This window comes from Phaseolus vulgaris, chromosome 7 (genome assembly GCF_000499845.2).
Source record: "Phaseolus vulgaris cultivar G19833 chromosome 7, P. vulgaris v2.0, whole genome shotgun sequence".
Classification (NCBI taxonomy): domain Eukaryota; kingdom Viridiplantae; phylum Streptophyta; class Magnoliopsida; order Fabales; family Fabaceae; genus Phaseolus; species Phaseolus vulgaris.
Window position 1 is genome coordinate 20,607,398 of NC_023753.2, and position 18,092 is coordinate 20,625,489.

General features: G+C 35.1%; 1 protein-coding gene across 1 annotated transcript; it reads right to left on the reverse strand.

The window, feature by feature from the left end:
* Positions 1 to 12,658: 12,658 nt before the first annotated feature.
* LOC137828350 (protein YLS7-like) lies at positions 12,659 to 18,092 on the reverse strand. Its single transcript, XM_068634875.1, has 4 exons — positions 17,828 to 18,092; positions 16,723 to 17,637; positions 14,886 to 15,160; positions 12,659 to 13,648 (listed from the first exon to the last, which is right to left on the reverse strand). The coding sequence occupies exons 2-4, from the start codon at positions 17,489 to 17,491 to the stop codon at positions 12,845 to 12,847; spliced, it is 1,848 nt and encodes a 615-aa protein (XP_068490976.1). The 5' UTR covers positions 17,492 to 17,637; positions 17,828 to 18,092; the 3' UTR covers positions 12,659 to 12,844.

Consider the following 18,092-nt stretch of genomic DNA (forward strand, 5'->3'; position numbering starts at 1 on the left):
CTAAAGACAAAAGTACCATGTATGTAGATATTCATGATTCTTGGTTTGAGTTGAGTTTGTGTTGTGGGTAAAATTAAGGTGAGCTAAGGTTCGTGGAATTCAATTTAAAGAAAATTGTTGTTCAGGTAGGCTTTTTCATTGACCTACATTAAGAATTAAGTTTACTAACTTGATTGACCATATATAGGTAAATGTTGTGGTTAAAACACAACATGAAAATGAAATATAAAGAAAAACAAATGGGTGAAGATAATCAATTATTACTAAAAAAAATTTATTAAATAAAAATCAATTTAAAAAAAATCATTAAATAGAGATGAATTTTAATTAATTATAATATTAACTAAATTAAATATTATTTTAGATTCTAAAATAATTTTATTCTAGTTTACAGTAAGATAATTGATGATTGATTATGTTATATAACATTTTTTTTATCAGTAATAAAAAATGAATAAATATAAATCATAGGGTGATTCAATCTTTATACAAAAATATAATCTTTAACCTTTTCTCTAGACATGTTCCCATAATAATATAATAAAATAATAATATTATTAAATAATAAAAAATGATAATAATATAATAATAATTAAAAATAATAATGATCAAATAAAATTAAAAATAATAATAAGAAAAAAAAATTAAAAATAAGATCAAATTATAATAATAATATTAATAAAAGTATTAAAAATAGTTATAATAATAAATAATTAAACGTAATCATGTTATTATTAATATTAATAATAAAATTAATAAATTTGATTTTTTTTATAAAATATTAATAATATTAATTTTAGAAATATTAGTAATGAAATAATAATAATAAAATTAAAATTAAAATAATTATAACAATAAAAACATGTTTATAAAATAATAATAATAATAATTGTTCTTACAACAGGGACCAAGAACACTCGAAATGGGTTAACAAGACAAATCTTTCAATATTGGGCTGAACACTATCTTGGGCTGGGTACTTAATTTCTCTCCTTGATGGGAACTCTTGGCTTCTCCTCTCGGCTGGTGCTTTCGGCTGGTGCTTTCGGCTTTTCCTCTAGGCTGGTGCTCTCGGCTTCTCCTCTAAGCTGGTGCTCTCGGCTTCTCCTCTAAGCTGGTGCTCTCGGCTTCTCCTCACAACAGGTGGGGGGTACCTGCAAGTCGCTCCGATGCCAAAGTCAGAAAAGGTTTAATATTTATCAGATAAAATCACTCTTACCTCTTTCTATCTCTGAACTCCTATTTATAGAGTTTCTTTAATGGGCTTTCCCCTTTACTCTTGGGCTTTCTTTCTGCACCTTTTTTATTATTTGTGCACCCCTCTTGCAAGTTTTTATCTAATTGGGCTTTTATAATATTTATATTTTTGTTTTATTCTTGTCTTCATCGCTTTCGGTCAAAACCTCTCGGTTTTAACCTAACATCTTAGTTGTTATACTATGTAGTTCTCGGCATGAACCTCTCAGTTTTAGCCTACCAGTACACTAGCCCCCCAAGACAAAAATATTTTAAGCTTTTTTTAAAAAATATTCGTGTCTTAATAAATTATAGTAAATTTGACATTTGATTTGATTTGATATTGAATGCCTCGGTTTTTGTGCTTTAACTTGCCGATTTAAGTTGATTTGACGTGAATTTGTTGTTGCAATCGTTAGATTATACATTTTTGAACGGTTTCAGATTGCTTGCAACGTTTCAAATTCTAGGGTGTATCTTTGGGTTATAAATAGGGTCTTCTTTCAAACTTTTACGAATGTGTTTCGTTGTGTATTGAGAAAAGAAGCTTATTTTCAATCTGTAACCAGTTCTTGCAAAGGTAATGTCTCTTTCAAGTTTTTCTGCTTCTGATGATTTTTCAAGCGCGGGTGGTGAATCAACTGGGCGAGTGGTGCGAGAAGAGGATCGTCAAGACTCGAAGTCTTCATCTGCTACCCCTTCTTGTATGAATGATTCAAATGGAGCACCGACTGTTGATGCTCCTCAAGAATTCGGCATTGTATTGCCTTAGAGAAATCTTCGTCCAGGTTACCAATGGGTTAATCCTAAAGTCCGAGAGTATTTGTCCAAATACCGTTCTGCTATCGAACTTCGTAGTTTCCTTTCCCATTCTCAGATTTATTATTCTGACATTGAAAATGATATTATTTCTTTTCGGCGTGTTGGAGATGCCGATAATGTTTGTCATGGTCGAGAGGGTGATAGTTATGAATTTTTTTTTATTTTTATGCTTGCTTTTTTAGAGATCTTCATATTCGGTTGCCTTTGAACAACTTTCAAATAGGCATCCTTAACTTTCTTAATGTTGCGCCTACTCAGCTTCATCCGAATGGTTGGGCTGCGATGCAAGCATTTAGCATTTTGTGTAAATTATTATCGCTTTCTCCCAGTCCTGCTTCCTTCTTGTACTATTATAGCTCTCGGCCTGGGAAGCGGCCAGGGTGGTTATCCCTTATTAGTAAATCCAATGTTTGTTTCCTTAAACCTTTTACATCATCATACAAAAATTTTAAGGGGAGTTTTTTTAAAATTCTAATAGAGCCTGTAGGAAGAGAGTATTTTTTTGATGGAGATTCTCCAAGGTTTCCTCTGTACTGGACAAAAGATCCTGTGAAGTTTAACTCAATTTCGTTTCATTCAATGGGTGTGGCCGATCGTCATGTTATCGAAGTTTTTAGTCGGCTCTCGTACCAGGTTCCCACTCGCGCCTTACTACAACTGTACACTTCACCAAATCCTCGAGAAGATCTGATTGGTACGTGGTTGTTCCACATTTTCGCTCTTTATAGGATGAGTTTTTTAACTTAGCTAAATGTTTATTGATTTTCAGCTTTGATGGCGAGCACTAATCCGAAAGCTCGCTCGTATTTTTCGAAATTGCTGAACAAGGTGGGTGATGTAACTCCCCGTCGTGAAAGTGTGGTGAATCCTGTGGTGGAAGAAGTCGTGGAACCCATTGTGAATGTTGAAGTGGTTGAACTGGTAAGTAATGTTGAGGCTGCTGGTCCTTCAAAGAAATCGAAAAAACGTGATAGAAATAGCAAGAGGTCGCATTCGTCTTCTCGGCGCCATCGCCATAGTGAAAATGTTTCTTCCGAACCTCTCTCGGAAACGATATTTAGTGCTACAACTAAATATGCGAAGTTTGTTCAGACATCTTTTGGTGAATCGTCTTACAACATGCTGAAGACTATGGATGTTGCTTCTTTGGCAGATTCTGTTATTTGAATTATCAAGCAGAAATCTTTTGATTGGAAAGATGATGAAGGAGAAGAATGGAAACTGTGTGGCTTTATCTGAGTTTGACAAATTGAAGAATGATTTTGCTGAGTATAAAGAAAAAATGAGCTCTTTATCGGTGCAGTTAGAAGAGATTAAAAAGCATAAAAAAGAACGAGAAGTCGAAATAGAAGGTCTTGGGAAGAAAATTTCTGATTTGGAGAACGAGAACTTGAAATCTATCGAAGAGAATGTTCGACTGTGTAAAGAAAATCAAGGCTTGAACAAAAAGGTATCGGCATTATCTTCTGCGAATGATTCCGACAAAAACACCATCAAAGCTATGGATGAGGAGATACATCAGTTGAGGACTAACGTTTTTGAAGCCGAAAGCTTTATCTTTGAACAACATAAACTGGGTTTCGAGAAGGCTCTTCAACAAGCAAAATATTTTTACAAGATTCCTATTGATGAAGGGAATTTTGATGTTAAGAAGGATTTTTATAATGGTGAATTAATTCCTGCTAATGAAATTCCGGATAATGATGCCGAAGATATCAATATCGAAAATTAGAAAGATATAGATGTTAATGTTTTGTTTATAGTCTCTCGGTTTACATGACGAGACTGATTTGGTTTTGAAATGTTGAACTTATATATGGAAGTTTGAGTCCTTTCTGTAATCTCCTCTTGGAATCTTATCAGAAATTAAAGAATATTATTCCCCTTGAGTTATTGTTTGTTACTCACTAGGTATTATTTGTTGACTCTTACTTTTGGCACTGTACTGAATGTTATTAGAACCTCTTGGTTTTGTCTTCTCGGTTGTATGATAAACCTTTCGGTCGAACGCTATTGGGATTGTGCTTTCGGTTATTTTAGTTAAATGTTTTAAATGTTAATTTAGAAACGTAACAAGATTATTATTTGGTTTTTATTACCGTCAAGCATTAAGTTTATCTTTCGGTTTTTTATTGCCTTGGAATAATTGCTACCTTTCGGTTTGTACTACTTTTAAAGTAACATGACTATCTGTTGGTTTTTGTTGCTTGAAAATCATAACTATTTTTCGGTTTTTATTACGTAAAAAGTAAAAAACTACTTTTCGGCTTTTATTTTTTAGTGCAAAATAGAGAATTTTCCTACTCTGCAATTTGTTGCGAGTAACCAAAAACGTGGACCAGCTTGGGGCTTGACCTTAATGTTATTTTGGATAGATCTAACTCTTGTCTTTAGTTGCCGATGTTTGAATTAAACGCTATGATTCTCTTGGTTTTATATCCATTGCTTGGAGATGTCTTGTGAACTAATTGAAGAAAGAATCGAAAAGACCGCTTTTTTCGGGAGGGATTTCACCTGGAGTGAAAGCATCCAGGACCGAAAAGAGTTATGTCAATAATTTTGTCGGGAGGGATTTCACCTGAAGTGAAAACATCCAAGCCCGAAAAGAATGATGTAAATTTTTTCGGGAGGGATTTCACCTGAAATGAAAAGCGTCCAAGACCGAAAAGTAGTAAGTATTGTTTCGGAAGGGATTTCACTTGTAGTGAAAACATCCAAGACCGAAAAGAAAAGCATGAGTCTAATAAGATGATGTTACTGGATAATTCTTCTTGATTAGATGATCGGTATGTATACAAGTTTTTGGCTTACATCTTCTGTTTCAACTAAAATAGAACTTTAAATGACTCGCATTCCATGTATTTGGTATCACTTTTTCTTCTAGAGTTTCTAATCTATAAGCTCCGTTGTGTAAGTTTTCCATTATCCTGAATGGTCCTTCCCAGTTGGATGCCAACTTTCCATGTCGTGGATCTTTCCGAGCATCAGTACGCATTCTCCAGACCAAATCCCCCTCCTTAAAATCCCTGAACTTTACTTTCGCATTAAACCTCTTCATTGCTCTTCTTTTTACTGCTGCTTCTTTTATTTTTGCTCGTTCTCTGAGTTCTTCAATAAGATCAAGGTCAGTTCTTAAGCATTCATTGTTGATATTCCAATCTTCCATTTGCCTTCGTAGTGTTGGTTCAGTAACTTCTACTGGTAACATTGCATCTGTTCCGTACGTGAGATTGAATGGTGTTTCTCCTGTTGATGTTTGTGGTGTGCACCTGTATGCCCATAATATTTCTGGTAACTTCTCAGCCCATAGTCCTTTAGCACTTCCTAACCTCTTCTTTAACTGTCCGAGAATAACCTTGTTTGCGGCTTCAGCTTGTCCATTTGTTTGTGGATGCTCAACTGACGTGCTTGTTGACTTGATCCCCAAATCTGCATAAAATTCCATAAGTTTTTTGTCAATGAATTGTCTGCCATTGTCAGTTATAATGGTGTGTGGGATTCCGAATTGACATATTATATTTTTCCATACAAACGATTGGACCTGCTGAGCTGTTATCTTAGTTAATGCTTCTGCTTCTATCCACTTTGTAAAGTAATCGACAGCTACTATCATGAACTTGGTTTGTCCTCGTCCAAGTGGGAATGGTCCAAGTATATCCATTCCCCATTTTGCAAATGGCCATGGGGAAACAATTTCGCGCAACTCCTGTGCCGGTATGTGATTCAAACTTCCAAATTCTTGACATTTTTTTGCATGCTTTAACATAAAATTCACAATCTTCTCGGATTGTTGGCCAATAGTAACCGGCTCTACAAACCTTTGTTGCCATTGTTCGAGCTCCGCAATGTAACCCACAAATTCCTTCATGGAGTTCTTTAATTACGTATTCAGCTTGTTCTTTTGAAAGACATTTTAACAAAGGCACAGAGTATCCTCTTTTGTATAATTCATCACCAATTAACACAAAACTAACTACTTTCTTTGCCATTCTTGCATCCGGTTCAACTCCTTGTTCTTGGCTCTTTATTACTTCTATGTACGTCTTTATCCATTCATCTTTTGAAGTTGCAATATTCAAGCATTCTTCCACACTCACTGTCGGCTGACTAAGAGTTTGCTGTATGATGGAGTTGTGTTGCCCCTGTCGTTGTTGGCTTGCTAGCTTAGATAATGAATCTGCTTTCATGTTTAGTTCTCTTGGAATATATTTCATTTCGGCCTTATTAAAACATTGCATAATATTTAACACTTTATGACAATACTTCATCAGTAATGGATCTTTTACCTGATACTGTCCCTGCACCTGTCCCACCGAAAGTTGAGAGTCACTTTTGCAAATGACATTTTCAACTCCCATGTCTCTGGCTAATAGTAACTCTGCAACAAGAGCTTCATATTCGGCTTGGTTGTTGGATGTTCTGAACTCAAGTCTTAGCGCCATCTCCACCTGGAAGTTATCTGGTCCTTCAAGCACTATTCCTGCTCCGCTGCCTCGTTTGCTTGATGCGCCATCTACATACAATGTCCATTGCTCCTGCTGTGTTGTTTTCGGCATTTGAATAATAAAATCCGCAAGGGATTGGGCTTTGATAGGTCCTCTTGGCTCGTACTTGATTCCAAATTCTGATAGCTCCATCGACCACGTCACCATCCTACCTGCAAGTTCTGGTTTTCTCAAAATTTTGGATATTGGATAATCTGTTCTCACAATTATCTGATGATTCTGAAAATATGGTCGAAGACGTCTTGCAGCATACACCAGGGTTAAGGCAACTTTTTCAATCTTGGGGTATCTGGTTTCGGCACTCTGTAGGGATCTACTCACAAAATATACTGGTTTTTGCTCTGGGGTTTCCTGTATCAAGGCCGCTCCTATGGCTTCAGCTGAGGTTGCTAGGTAGACTATGATGGGTTGGGTTAACACTGGTTTAACCAAGATTGGTGGTTCGGCCACTATAGTTTTGATTTGAGAAAAGGCTTGCTCACATCGCTCATCCCACTCAAAGGTTTCAGATTTTTTTAGTAAGTTTACTATTGGTTTGGTTTTTTCGGCCAGAATTGGTAAAAATCTTGATAATGAGTTAAGTTTTCCCACTAGTCTTTGTACATCCTTCAAATTCTTTGGGCTTCCCATCTTCATTATTGCTTCGCACTTGTCAGGGTTCGCTTCAATGCCTCTGTTTGTCAACATGAAACCCATAAATTTTCCACCTCTTACCCCAAAAACGCATTTTTCTAGATTAAGCCGAATTTCGTATTTTCTTATCTGTGCAAACACCTCCTCAAGGTCTTCCAAGTGTTTCTCTATCTCCCCTGATTTCACAACCATATCATCAACATATACCTCCATATTCTTTCCGATATGATCCTTGAACACCTTGTCCATCAACCTTTGATATGTTGCTCCAGCATTTTTCAAACCAAAAGGCATGACTGTGTAACAATAATTCGCGGTATCTGTGGTGAAAGCCGTTTTTGGAACATCTGGCTCATACATTTGTATTTGATTATACCCCGAATAGGCATCAAGAAAACTCATCATCTCTTGTCCAGACGCCCCATCCACTAATCGGTCTATGTTGGGTAATGGGTATGTATCTTTCGGGCAAGCTTTGTTTAAGTCTGTATAGTCTGTACACATTCTCCACTTTCCATTTGGTTTTTTGACAAGCACTACATTGGATAACCATGTTGTGTATTGAGCCTCTTTTATGAAACCAGCTTGCATTAACTTCTCAGTTTCTTCCATTGCTGCTTTTCGTCTTTCTTCTCCCAACTTTCTTCTTTTTTGAGACACCGGTCTTGCTTCTTGACATACAGACAATTTATGACAAACTACTTTCGGATCAATCCCAGGTATATCGGATGGTTTCCAAGCAAACAAATCTTTGTTGTTACGTAACACTGTGATGAATTTACTCAATAATTCTTTGGGCAAACTTCCACTTACATAAGTGCATTGCTTCTCGTCTTGACCCAATACCACAGTTGTGGTCTCTTCTTTTGGTTCTATCCTTTCGTCATTTATTCTTGGGTCCAAATCGGCCATTGCCACCATTCTTTCAGTATCATGATTTGCTCTTAAATTCATCTTTAAACCTGCTGCATAACATTCCCGAGCATCTTTTTGATTGACATAAACCGTTGCTATCTCACCCTTTTTTGTTGGGAACTTCATAGCCAAATGCGGTGTTGAAACTATTGCTCCCAGTTTATTCAAAGAGGATCGTCCTAATAACACATTATACGATGTAGTAGCATCCACCACCAAATATTTGATTTTGATCTTTTTAGTTTTATTACCTCTTCCAAACGTGGTCATCAAATCAATGTACCCCTTAGTATTAACTCTTTCTCCCGAAAAGCCAATGATCTGCTCTCGGAAAGGTACAATATCTTCTTCTCTTAAATGTAATCTTTTGAAAGTATCCCAAAACAAAATATCAACTGAACTCCCCTGATCAACTAAGGTTTTCATAACGGCGTATTCGGCTATTTCTACCGTTATCACCATGGGGTCGTCGTGATCGGGATCAATCTCTTGAAAATCTTCATCTGTGAAAAGCATTGGTGGCAAGGTTCTTCTTTTGAAAATATGATTAATGGTTCTGATACTTCTCCAATGTTGCTTTCTTGCTGATGAGGATTCCTTTCCTGAAAAACCTCCTGAAATTGTGTTTATAAATCCTCTGACCGGCCTACCCAGACTTCGTTCTCGACTCCGCCTTACTGATTGAGTGTTATGATGATCCCTATCACTTCTTCTTTCTAACCTCCCATCTCTTCTATCATTTCTTTTTTCAACTCTTTTTTCATCTCTTCTTTCAAATCTTTCAACTCTTCTCTGGCCCATTTCTCCCCCTCTCGATCCTCTCTCAGGACTTAACCTTATTCTGGCATTTCCTCCTTGGACGAAGTGTTTCAATTGCCCAGCTTGAATTAATTCTTCTATTCTATCCTTCAACCCGATGCATTCTTCTATATGATGGCCATGATTTTTATGATACTCGCAACGCTTGGTATGATCTGCTCTTTCTGGTGTTCGTGCTTTTCTTGGTGGTGGTATTATTTCTGTTGCCATAGCTTCTTGTAAAACTCTAGCTCTGTTTGCATTCAAAGGTGTGTATTGTTGGAATTTTCGGCTTCTGAATTCTTCTCGGGCTCTTCTTGCAGCAGGTGGGTGTTCTCTTTCTATCACCCTCTTCTCACCTCCATCAACCCTTACTTGGTTTCGAAACTCCCTTAATTCTTCCATTTGCATAAATTTTGATGCTCGTTGCCTTAGTTCATCCAAATTGATCGCTGGTTTCTTGCAAAGACTATCGGCAAACGATCCCGGTTTTAATGCCGTTATCATATGATGCATGGTGACTTCTGGGCTAAGATTTCGGATTCCCAAAGCAACCTTTCCAAAACGTTCCATGAACATTCTTAAGGACTCTCCTTTCTCTTGTCTTATGTTCACTAAGGCGATTGACGTTAAATGATGAGAACGACTAGTTGCAAATTGAGCACCGAACTTTTCTATCAACGTATCAAAACAATCTATACTCAAAGGTGGGAGGCGTGTAAACCAACTCAATGCTGCCCCTTTCAGAGTTGTAGGAAATACTCTGCACATAACAGCATCATTCCATGTATACAAGCTGATTTGAGTAGTATATATTGCAATATGCTCATCAGGGTCTGTACTCCCATCATATTTGTCAATGGTCAAGTTCTTCCAATTGTCAGGCAACGGAGTATCGATTATAACATCATAAAACGGATGTTTTCTAGAAGATGTCCCTACACAAACCCCAGAATTTTCAAGCCATCTTCTTCTGGTTTGGGAACTTTCGTTGTGAACAGCCTTTCATTCACTTGTATCCTAGGTTGAACAGTTTCGAAAGATGAATTCAAAACCGTTTCCTCTTGTAACTTTCTCCTCATGTGTGCGTTTTTGGCTCTCAACATACTTAATTCTTCTTCATTATTCTTCTTTAACATCTCGAATTCTTTTTGTAATTGGACCAACATCGCCATTGGCATGTTAACATTGTCTTCCCGGTCTCCACCTTATTCCCCTCCTTGACTCATCTTGCCTTTAACCCTTCTCAATTGACCCTCGGCCCCACGGTGGGCGCCAAAATGTTCTTACAACAGGGACCAAGAACACTCGAAATGGGTTAACAAGACAAATCCTTCAATATTGGGCTGAACACTATCTTGGGCTGGGTACTTAATTTCTCTCCTTGATGGGAACTCTTGGCTTCTCCTCTCGGTTGGTGCTCTCGGCTGGTGCTCTCGGCTTTTCCTCTAGGCTGGTGCTCTCGGCTTCTCCTCTAAGCTGGTGCTCTCGGCTTCTCCTCACAACAGGTGGGGGGTACCTGCAAGTCGCTCCGATGCCAAAGTCAGAAAAGGTTTAATATTTATCAGATAAAATCACTCTTACCTCTTTCTATCTCTGAACTCCTATTTATAGAGTTTCTTTAATGGGCTTTCCCCTTTACTCTTGGGCTTTCTTTCTGCACCTTTTTTATTATTTGTGCACCCCTCTTGCAAGTTTTTATCTAATTGGACTTTTATAATATTTATATTTTTGTTTTATTCTTGTCTTCATCGCTTTCGGTCAAAACCTCTCGATTTTAACCTAACATCTTAATTGTTATACTATGTAGTTCTCGGCATGAACCTCTCGGTTTTAGCCTACCAGTACAATAATAATAATAATAATAATAATAATAATAATAATAATAATAATAATAATAATAATAATAATAATAATAAAATTATAATTTATATGTAATTAAAATTCATATATAATATTAAAGATAATTTAGTCAATAAATTTATGTTATAATTATTCTTATTTTCATTTTAATTTCATTTTATGATTTTTTTTCTACATTTTATATGCACAATAATTTGCATGTCTTTTATAACCGAATTCACGGTCGGAAATAATGCTTTAATCAAATATACAGACAGTATGTATAATAATTTATCATCATTTATTTTAAATACAAAGATAATATAGTAATCTTAGACATTTATCAGATAATTTTTTATTTATTTATTATATCAATAAAATTATTTACAAAATTTACCTTCATTTTTTCACAATATCACACAATTTATATATATTTTTTCAACTAAATTCACATGTCATAACCAAAAAAATGTTTTAATCACACACCTTCTATATATAAATAACTATATTTGATTTTAAATTAATTTTAATCACAAAAATTACAATTTTATAATTCGTTTTATCAATTACACTTATTCATATCATTTAAAAATTTCTATCAATTTTCCCATTATTTTTCATTCTCTTTTCCTTAATTGAAATTGCAACACTTTTTTTCTTATTTCCATCCTATTCTTCTGGATCAAATCCACTCATTGAAATAAACAGACGAAGTGATGAAAAATGAGAAGCAATTTATAGCATGTGGCCAGTGAAAATGTAGCTGAAAGAATTTCAAATAGTTATAGGTGAGAGTAAGAGATAACTAAGTAACGTCTAACAACTTTCAGGAGGCAATAAATTAATGAATCTCTGTTGGATCCTAACATATTATCATAATAGTAAATTTATTTACCTTTTACAATCATCTTTAAAAGTGCAATTACTCTCGCATCCTATCAAATTTGAAACTTCATCATTTTTTTTATTGAAATGATAAAAATGTTCTTAAATAAAAGGATACATACAAAAATACTTTTTAGATTTTTTTTTCATTTTCTTTTTCAAACTGTATTTTTTTATTTTGGAATTACTTTTTTGAAATGAGATTTTAATTTTTAAATTTTATTTCAGAAATATTTTTTTTTCAATTCTAGGTTTTCATTAATTGAAATAAAGGACATTTTTTAAAATTTAAAAATGTGTAGGATGCAGGTTCAACAAACTCGCTGTAGGAAGAATTTGTCTATTAAAAGTTACACATGTAATAATTTCCAATTGACTGATAACTGATAACAAAAAAGCAATTGATTTTCATTCAGCATATTAAGATGTTTAAAACAAAGCTTAATTAAAAACATAAACAATATTTTTTTATATGTTTATTATTTATCAATAAAACATTATATTAATCATATTTAAATAATAAAATAATGTTTGACTTACTTCTTTTTTAATTTGAAACTTATATTTAAAAAGTAAGAAATTAAGTTAAAAAAATATGTTTGATAATTTTAATACATATAAATATATAATTAAATTTTATAATTACTGGGTAAAGGTTTTATACCTCAAGATTTAAAATATAAAAACATTAAAGTTAGAAACTCCTAAGATTAGTTTTTAAAAATAAAAAAATTGTTACAAAAAGTACTCATTTTCTCATAAAACAAATTACCTTTACCTGATCTCACCTCTCATTTTATTGAAAAGAAACAAAGAATAGATTATATCAAACACTACCAAGGAATAACTTAATTTGGCTTCTTTTGCCAAATTATCGAAAAGTTGGATAGCTTAAAAAGGGAGCAAAATATTTTGAAAGGTTATTGGAAATTCACCATTTTCCTCTTCGCCCTTCAGACAATTTTCCAAAGAAGAACAATATTTAGATTTGACCTTCAAAACAGCATGGAAACATCCCAATCTTTAAAAATAAATTAAATTATGTATAATAAATAAATATATATATCATTCTATGAAAAGATTCCAGTGGTGGTACAACTACCTTTATCCTTCTAATAAAGACAGTTACATTTCTACACAAGTCACACCCTATTGACTCGAGTGCAGAAGCACACCACAGCTTAATAGTAAAAATAAAATAAAAAATCTCATGATGCACTTCCACCTTCATATTCTCTCCTAATAATTTCAAACACAAGTTCATTCCAGGTATCAACAGGGCCTGGCATGCACCAGTGCAAGCAATCCTGTGGTGGTGGCCTTCCATCAGGGCCACGTTTTGTAATCTTATTTGGGTCAGGACTCCTGAAGGGGCCAGGGTGACCATCATGCCTGAACTGAAAAGCTTCAGTAATATCCATTAGCCTCAACTTCGATCCATTTGTCACCTTTTCAACAGCACGGTTGAAACCTGTCACCTGTTGCTCATGCATTATGTTTGTGTGCACGTTTTCCACCCCTTCACCAGGTGCAAGAGGCTTAACCTTCCCGGTGCATGATCCACCAGTGTTCCATGCCCCACCCTCATAATGGTCAGGTGAGTAGGAACGCACAATTGTAAGCCCTTTGTAATTTGGAATGGTAGCAATAGCAGTTAGAATTGTTTCAACAGATATACCATAAGCTTTAACACTGTCAACCTTCATCTCCCGAGACGTGTCTGGCCACCACAACTGTCCCCCCACTATCTCATTGTTCAAAATATACACAGACTTCTTGGCAAACCAATGACCAGAAGAAAGAACCACCACATCAAAGTTTGGGATGTGCTCCATTAACTTCTCATCTGGGGCATCAAGATGGAGCTTATCTACACCGTCTGGAGCATAATCAAATGGTTCGGATATTAGTTTTACAAGCCACGAGGACCATATCCTGACAATCATAACAGAACTGGACCTAAAGTAATATCGTTGCATCTTATGATTTCCCCGATTCTTCGGTGTCTCTACCTGAAAGTACAAAATTTTAGTTAAGCTTCTCACCGTCATAAAATGGATGGCTAACACATAATTCCCGATATCCAGAAACCTACGTATGTGTATATGAATATATAAAGATGAAATGCATGAAACTGACTGCCAACAACAAACCATTTTTTATCATGAACATGGCATGGTGCAGGTGCAGCACCACGACCAAACGATGACAATTCTTCAACTAGTGCGCAAAAAGGTCTCTTTTTTAATTTTAATATTATTTGGATGGGTAAGACTATGGAAGACATAAAAGTTGAAAACAAAGTCAGGACGAAACCAAGGACTGGAGGACCATCTCCTGAAATTTTATAAACAAAAAAATATTCGGAAAAATATACTCCATGCACTTGAAGCTGTTTTACTTTCTAAATATTTTTATCAAGGACAAGCATCACAGATAGATTTCTCAAATAAAAGAAATCAGGTGTTGCTTCAAGATGCAAAAAGGATGTATTTGAAGAGTGCCGCGAGATTTTCTTGAAATTTTAAAATCTAAACTAGTATTGTATGACTTTTTAAGCATCTATCACAATAAGAAAGACAATTTATTTCTTCAGGTGACCCCAAACCAAACAAATATAAACTCAAAACTATGCTCACATGCTGATGATACAATCCCATCTGTTTCTTTAAAGAATTATTATGTTTAAGTCAATAATTCCAGATACAAATTTCTTTAAAGCTATCCAATCCATATCTTTCTTTAAAGAATTATTATGTTGAAGTCCTTCCCTTGAAAGAGTTTATTGCCTTTAGATTGTCTATAACTTGCGACAGGGATGTGGTGGAAATGGTGTAAAATGGCCAAAAAAGGAGTCTCGGTGATGAGAGAATGCTAGAAATCAGAAAGAAACATGATTTTTGGAAAGAAAAAATTTTGGCACTAATGAAGGTCCACCAGGCGGGCAAGGATTCGACTAGGCTCTAGTTACCATGTATAAATAAATGATAGATAGTCATATGATGGAATACTTGTATCTCACAAGCACAACCAAGGAACATATTATATATAGAATGTACATTGAATTACAAAGAGATGGACCTAGGTCCATACAGTAACATGTATCTAAAAGATTGTAATCACAAAAAATATGTAGCACCCTTAAGAAGATATTAATCTGACAAGTCAACAAAACACTGAAAATATGTATCATCTTGGAATCATTTTATTTTCCACACAAATCAGATCAATAAGGAATAAAAAAATAACCTGCCACAGAATACACAACATTGATTCCATCTGGTTTCGGGCTACTGAATCTCCAATGAAAGCCAAGGTCTTCCCTCTCATCATCTCCAAAAATTTTTTGGGATCAAACCGTGGGAGGTCACACTGAGAGGGCTTCCATCGCCAATTTTCATAATCCTTGTCAGGCCTCCCATTACCCTGACAATTCTGCATCTGTGTCAATACAGGGCATGAATTGTTTGAGTATAATGGTCCCGATGGATCATGTATCCAATGTCCGTGGTACAGATCGCAACCTACAACACATAAGAATGTGGAACAATTAAAAAATACACAATATACAGTAATACCAAACGATATTATTGAGAAAAAAGGTTATCCCTATATATATGAGGAATTGTAGTAACAAGATCCAATAACCAACAATTAATATATTTGAGAACATTTAAAAACATGAAGCAACACAAATGAAATATCTTCACTTCAAAAAGTACAAGAGCAAGATCAATGGTTCGGACTCTATGTCTCTCTGTATGTGTTGACCAATATTTGTGGGTAGTCCTATAGTGGACCATCATCAAGTAATATGATATGCCCAAATAAGACTTTGATGTTATCTTAGAAAATGAATTTAGTCTTAATTTAACCCTACAAAAGTGAGTTGCAAGATAAAATTTACATTCACTTATATATTATAATTTGATCATATTTTTAATTCATTGATCTCCAACAATTCACTTTCTTTACATTCTTATTATGAGAATTCTGGTAAGTTCTTTTTAGGCATTTCAGTGCTGTTGACAATGAGATTCAAATCCTTCTATTTTTCACTACCACCCAATAAAGCTGGTAAATTAATGGGAACTCAGAAAATAATTATGGTCTAAACATATAACCTTGTAACCATAAAAAGGGTAAAATTGGCTGGAACTGAATGATGAATCTCCATGGGAATGAATGGGCCATTGAGTTCAACAATTTGCATCTGATGCATGTGACTGCAAGCCCTCATAATCACCTTTTCCTTAAAAGAGTAAAGTTCTAATGTATCAGTATAACGATATACCACTATGGTAAAGTCATTGACAGCTGGAGCTCCATAATACTATGATTCAGACAGCACTCTCTTACTCAAGGCACAGTGGCAAAATTCCAACTCACAACATAATCACTTTTATGCTCCCCATCATATTTAACCAACCCTAAAAACTCTAAGGTAGGAAGTGGGATGGCTGTTACTTTAAATATTACAACAAAAGATACATAATTTATACTACATATAGAAATACTAAAAAATAAAGAAACTCGTGATAAATAACATCACACTTATTATTTGATCCAACAAATTGCACATAAAATTAGGGAAAAATCAAAATTTTACCCAAAAATATCCTTAAACAACAATATTTAGCAGTAAAAAGTGTTTTAAATCTTGAGAAGAAACACAGTGGCTGAAACCAAAAGCCCTATTACAAGATAGCAGATAGCAAGATAGTTGCTAATGTAAGATTTGACATACAGTCCGTATAATTTATACTATCTATATACAATAAATTCTTAAAAATGATAAAACCTATAAAACAATCATTTTATGACTAACAATATAAAATCATGCGTCTTAAACAAAACATACAAGTAAAATACAAATAAAAGTCAAATACAAGTTTCCTAGATAGGAATCATCATCATCCAAGTTATGAATCGTGCAAACTGGAAAAAATCTTCACTCTTAATTAACCTTACTGAAAATCCACACAGATCAAAATAAAAGGAAGGTTAATACACATTGACACATGGACAACAAGCTAGTGTAGGTTAAAGATTACAAGTGCAACCTGAATTTACCAAACCAGCTTACCTACAGGAGATGTGCTTTCTTGCTTCTCTATGGAAGCTGGAACAGCAGTTGATCTGGAATCATCAGAAGACGGAGAGGTCTCATTTGATGCGGTACTTACAACTGTGGACTGATTGATCAAAGCCACCGGAGCAGGTTCTTGCATTCTAATATTATCTGTCTCATTGGAAGAGTTGGAACCTGCCAATGGCATAGTTTCACTTGAATTCGAATCAATTTGTGAATTTTCTTGAGCAGGCAAGCTACTATTGGCTATATCTGCACTTTCTTGAGCAGGTAAGCTACTATTGGATACATCCACATTGTCGCCAACCGTAGTCACTGGTTCTCCTGAACTAGAAACTGCGGGATCTTGTTTCACTTCCTCGGTCATTGGCAGGTTTACTGGAGTAGACTCAGTCAAGTCCGATTGCGAGTTTGTTTCAGTATTAGTTTGTTCTTTCTCACTATCATTAGACACCTCATTGGAAATTGAGGAAGACTGCAGATTCTCCGACGGAGATTTATTATTAACCTGATCTAAACTTGTATTCAAGTGACCATCATCAATAGAATACTCATTCCCTGAAGACACAGGTAAATCTAACTTTTCTGAACTACCTACACTATAAAAATAACCCTGAACCGTGGCACCAATTGGGGATGATACAAGAACCCAGGAAGCACAAAATAAGAAAACAGCCAGTGCTCCTACCACAACTGCAATCCAAGAAAGAGGCCTTGGATGGGAAGACGCTCTGGGAGAACCTTTGAGAGGAGTCCAAGCCATGTCATTCAATCAATACAATCAAGCTCAGCACTAAACTCCCAAGCACGAAATCTTTCAAAACCATACAAAATATCTAAGCTTTCAGCGATGAAAAACACAAAGATTAGGTAACTAGTGCCCGAGATTAGATCAATCCCGAAGAAATCCTGTCATAACCGCAAAAAAAACAAATCAATAGGATACGAAGAATGTGACCGAAAATATGAAGAGGCAGCAGAAATACCTAAAATATTGTTTTTGAAATAGGAAACAGAATTCAAGCAAATGAACATACCTAAAAAGAAAATGTACCAAGAAAAACAGATTTGGAACACATAATGAAAGAAAAGCATAAACCTTCGTGAGGAGATTTTCCGGGTATAAAGTGAAGAGAATGGTAAAAGTGCTGGATCACCGAAAGAACAAGGAATAACAGCAAGTTTTGGCTGTGTTTCTGATGCTAGACGCAGTGCGCAAGGAATGGAAGGTAATTGAAGAAGACAAAGAGAGAGAAAGAGTCTCAGATGTAATTTATCGACAACAGGATCTTACCTAAAATTCATGCCAACTTCTAAGTTCTAGGTTACATTTGATTTTTTACCTGCCCATGCTTCTTCATAAT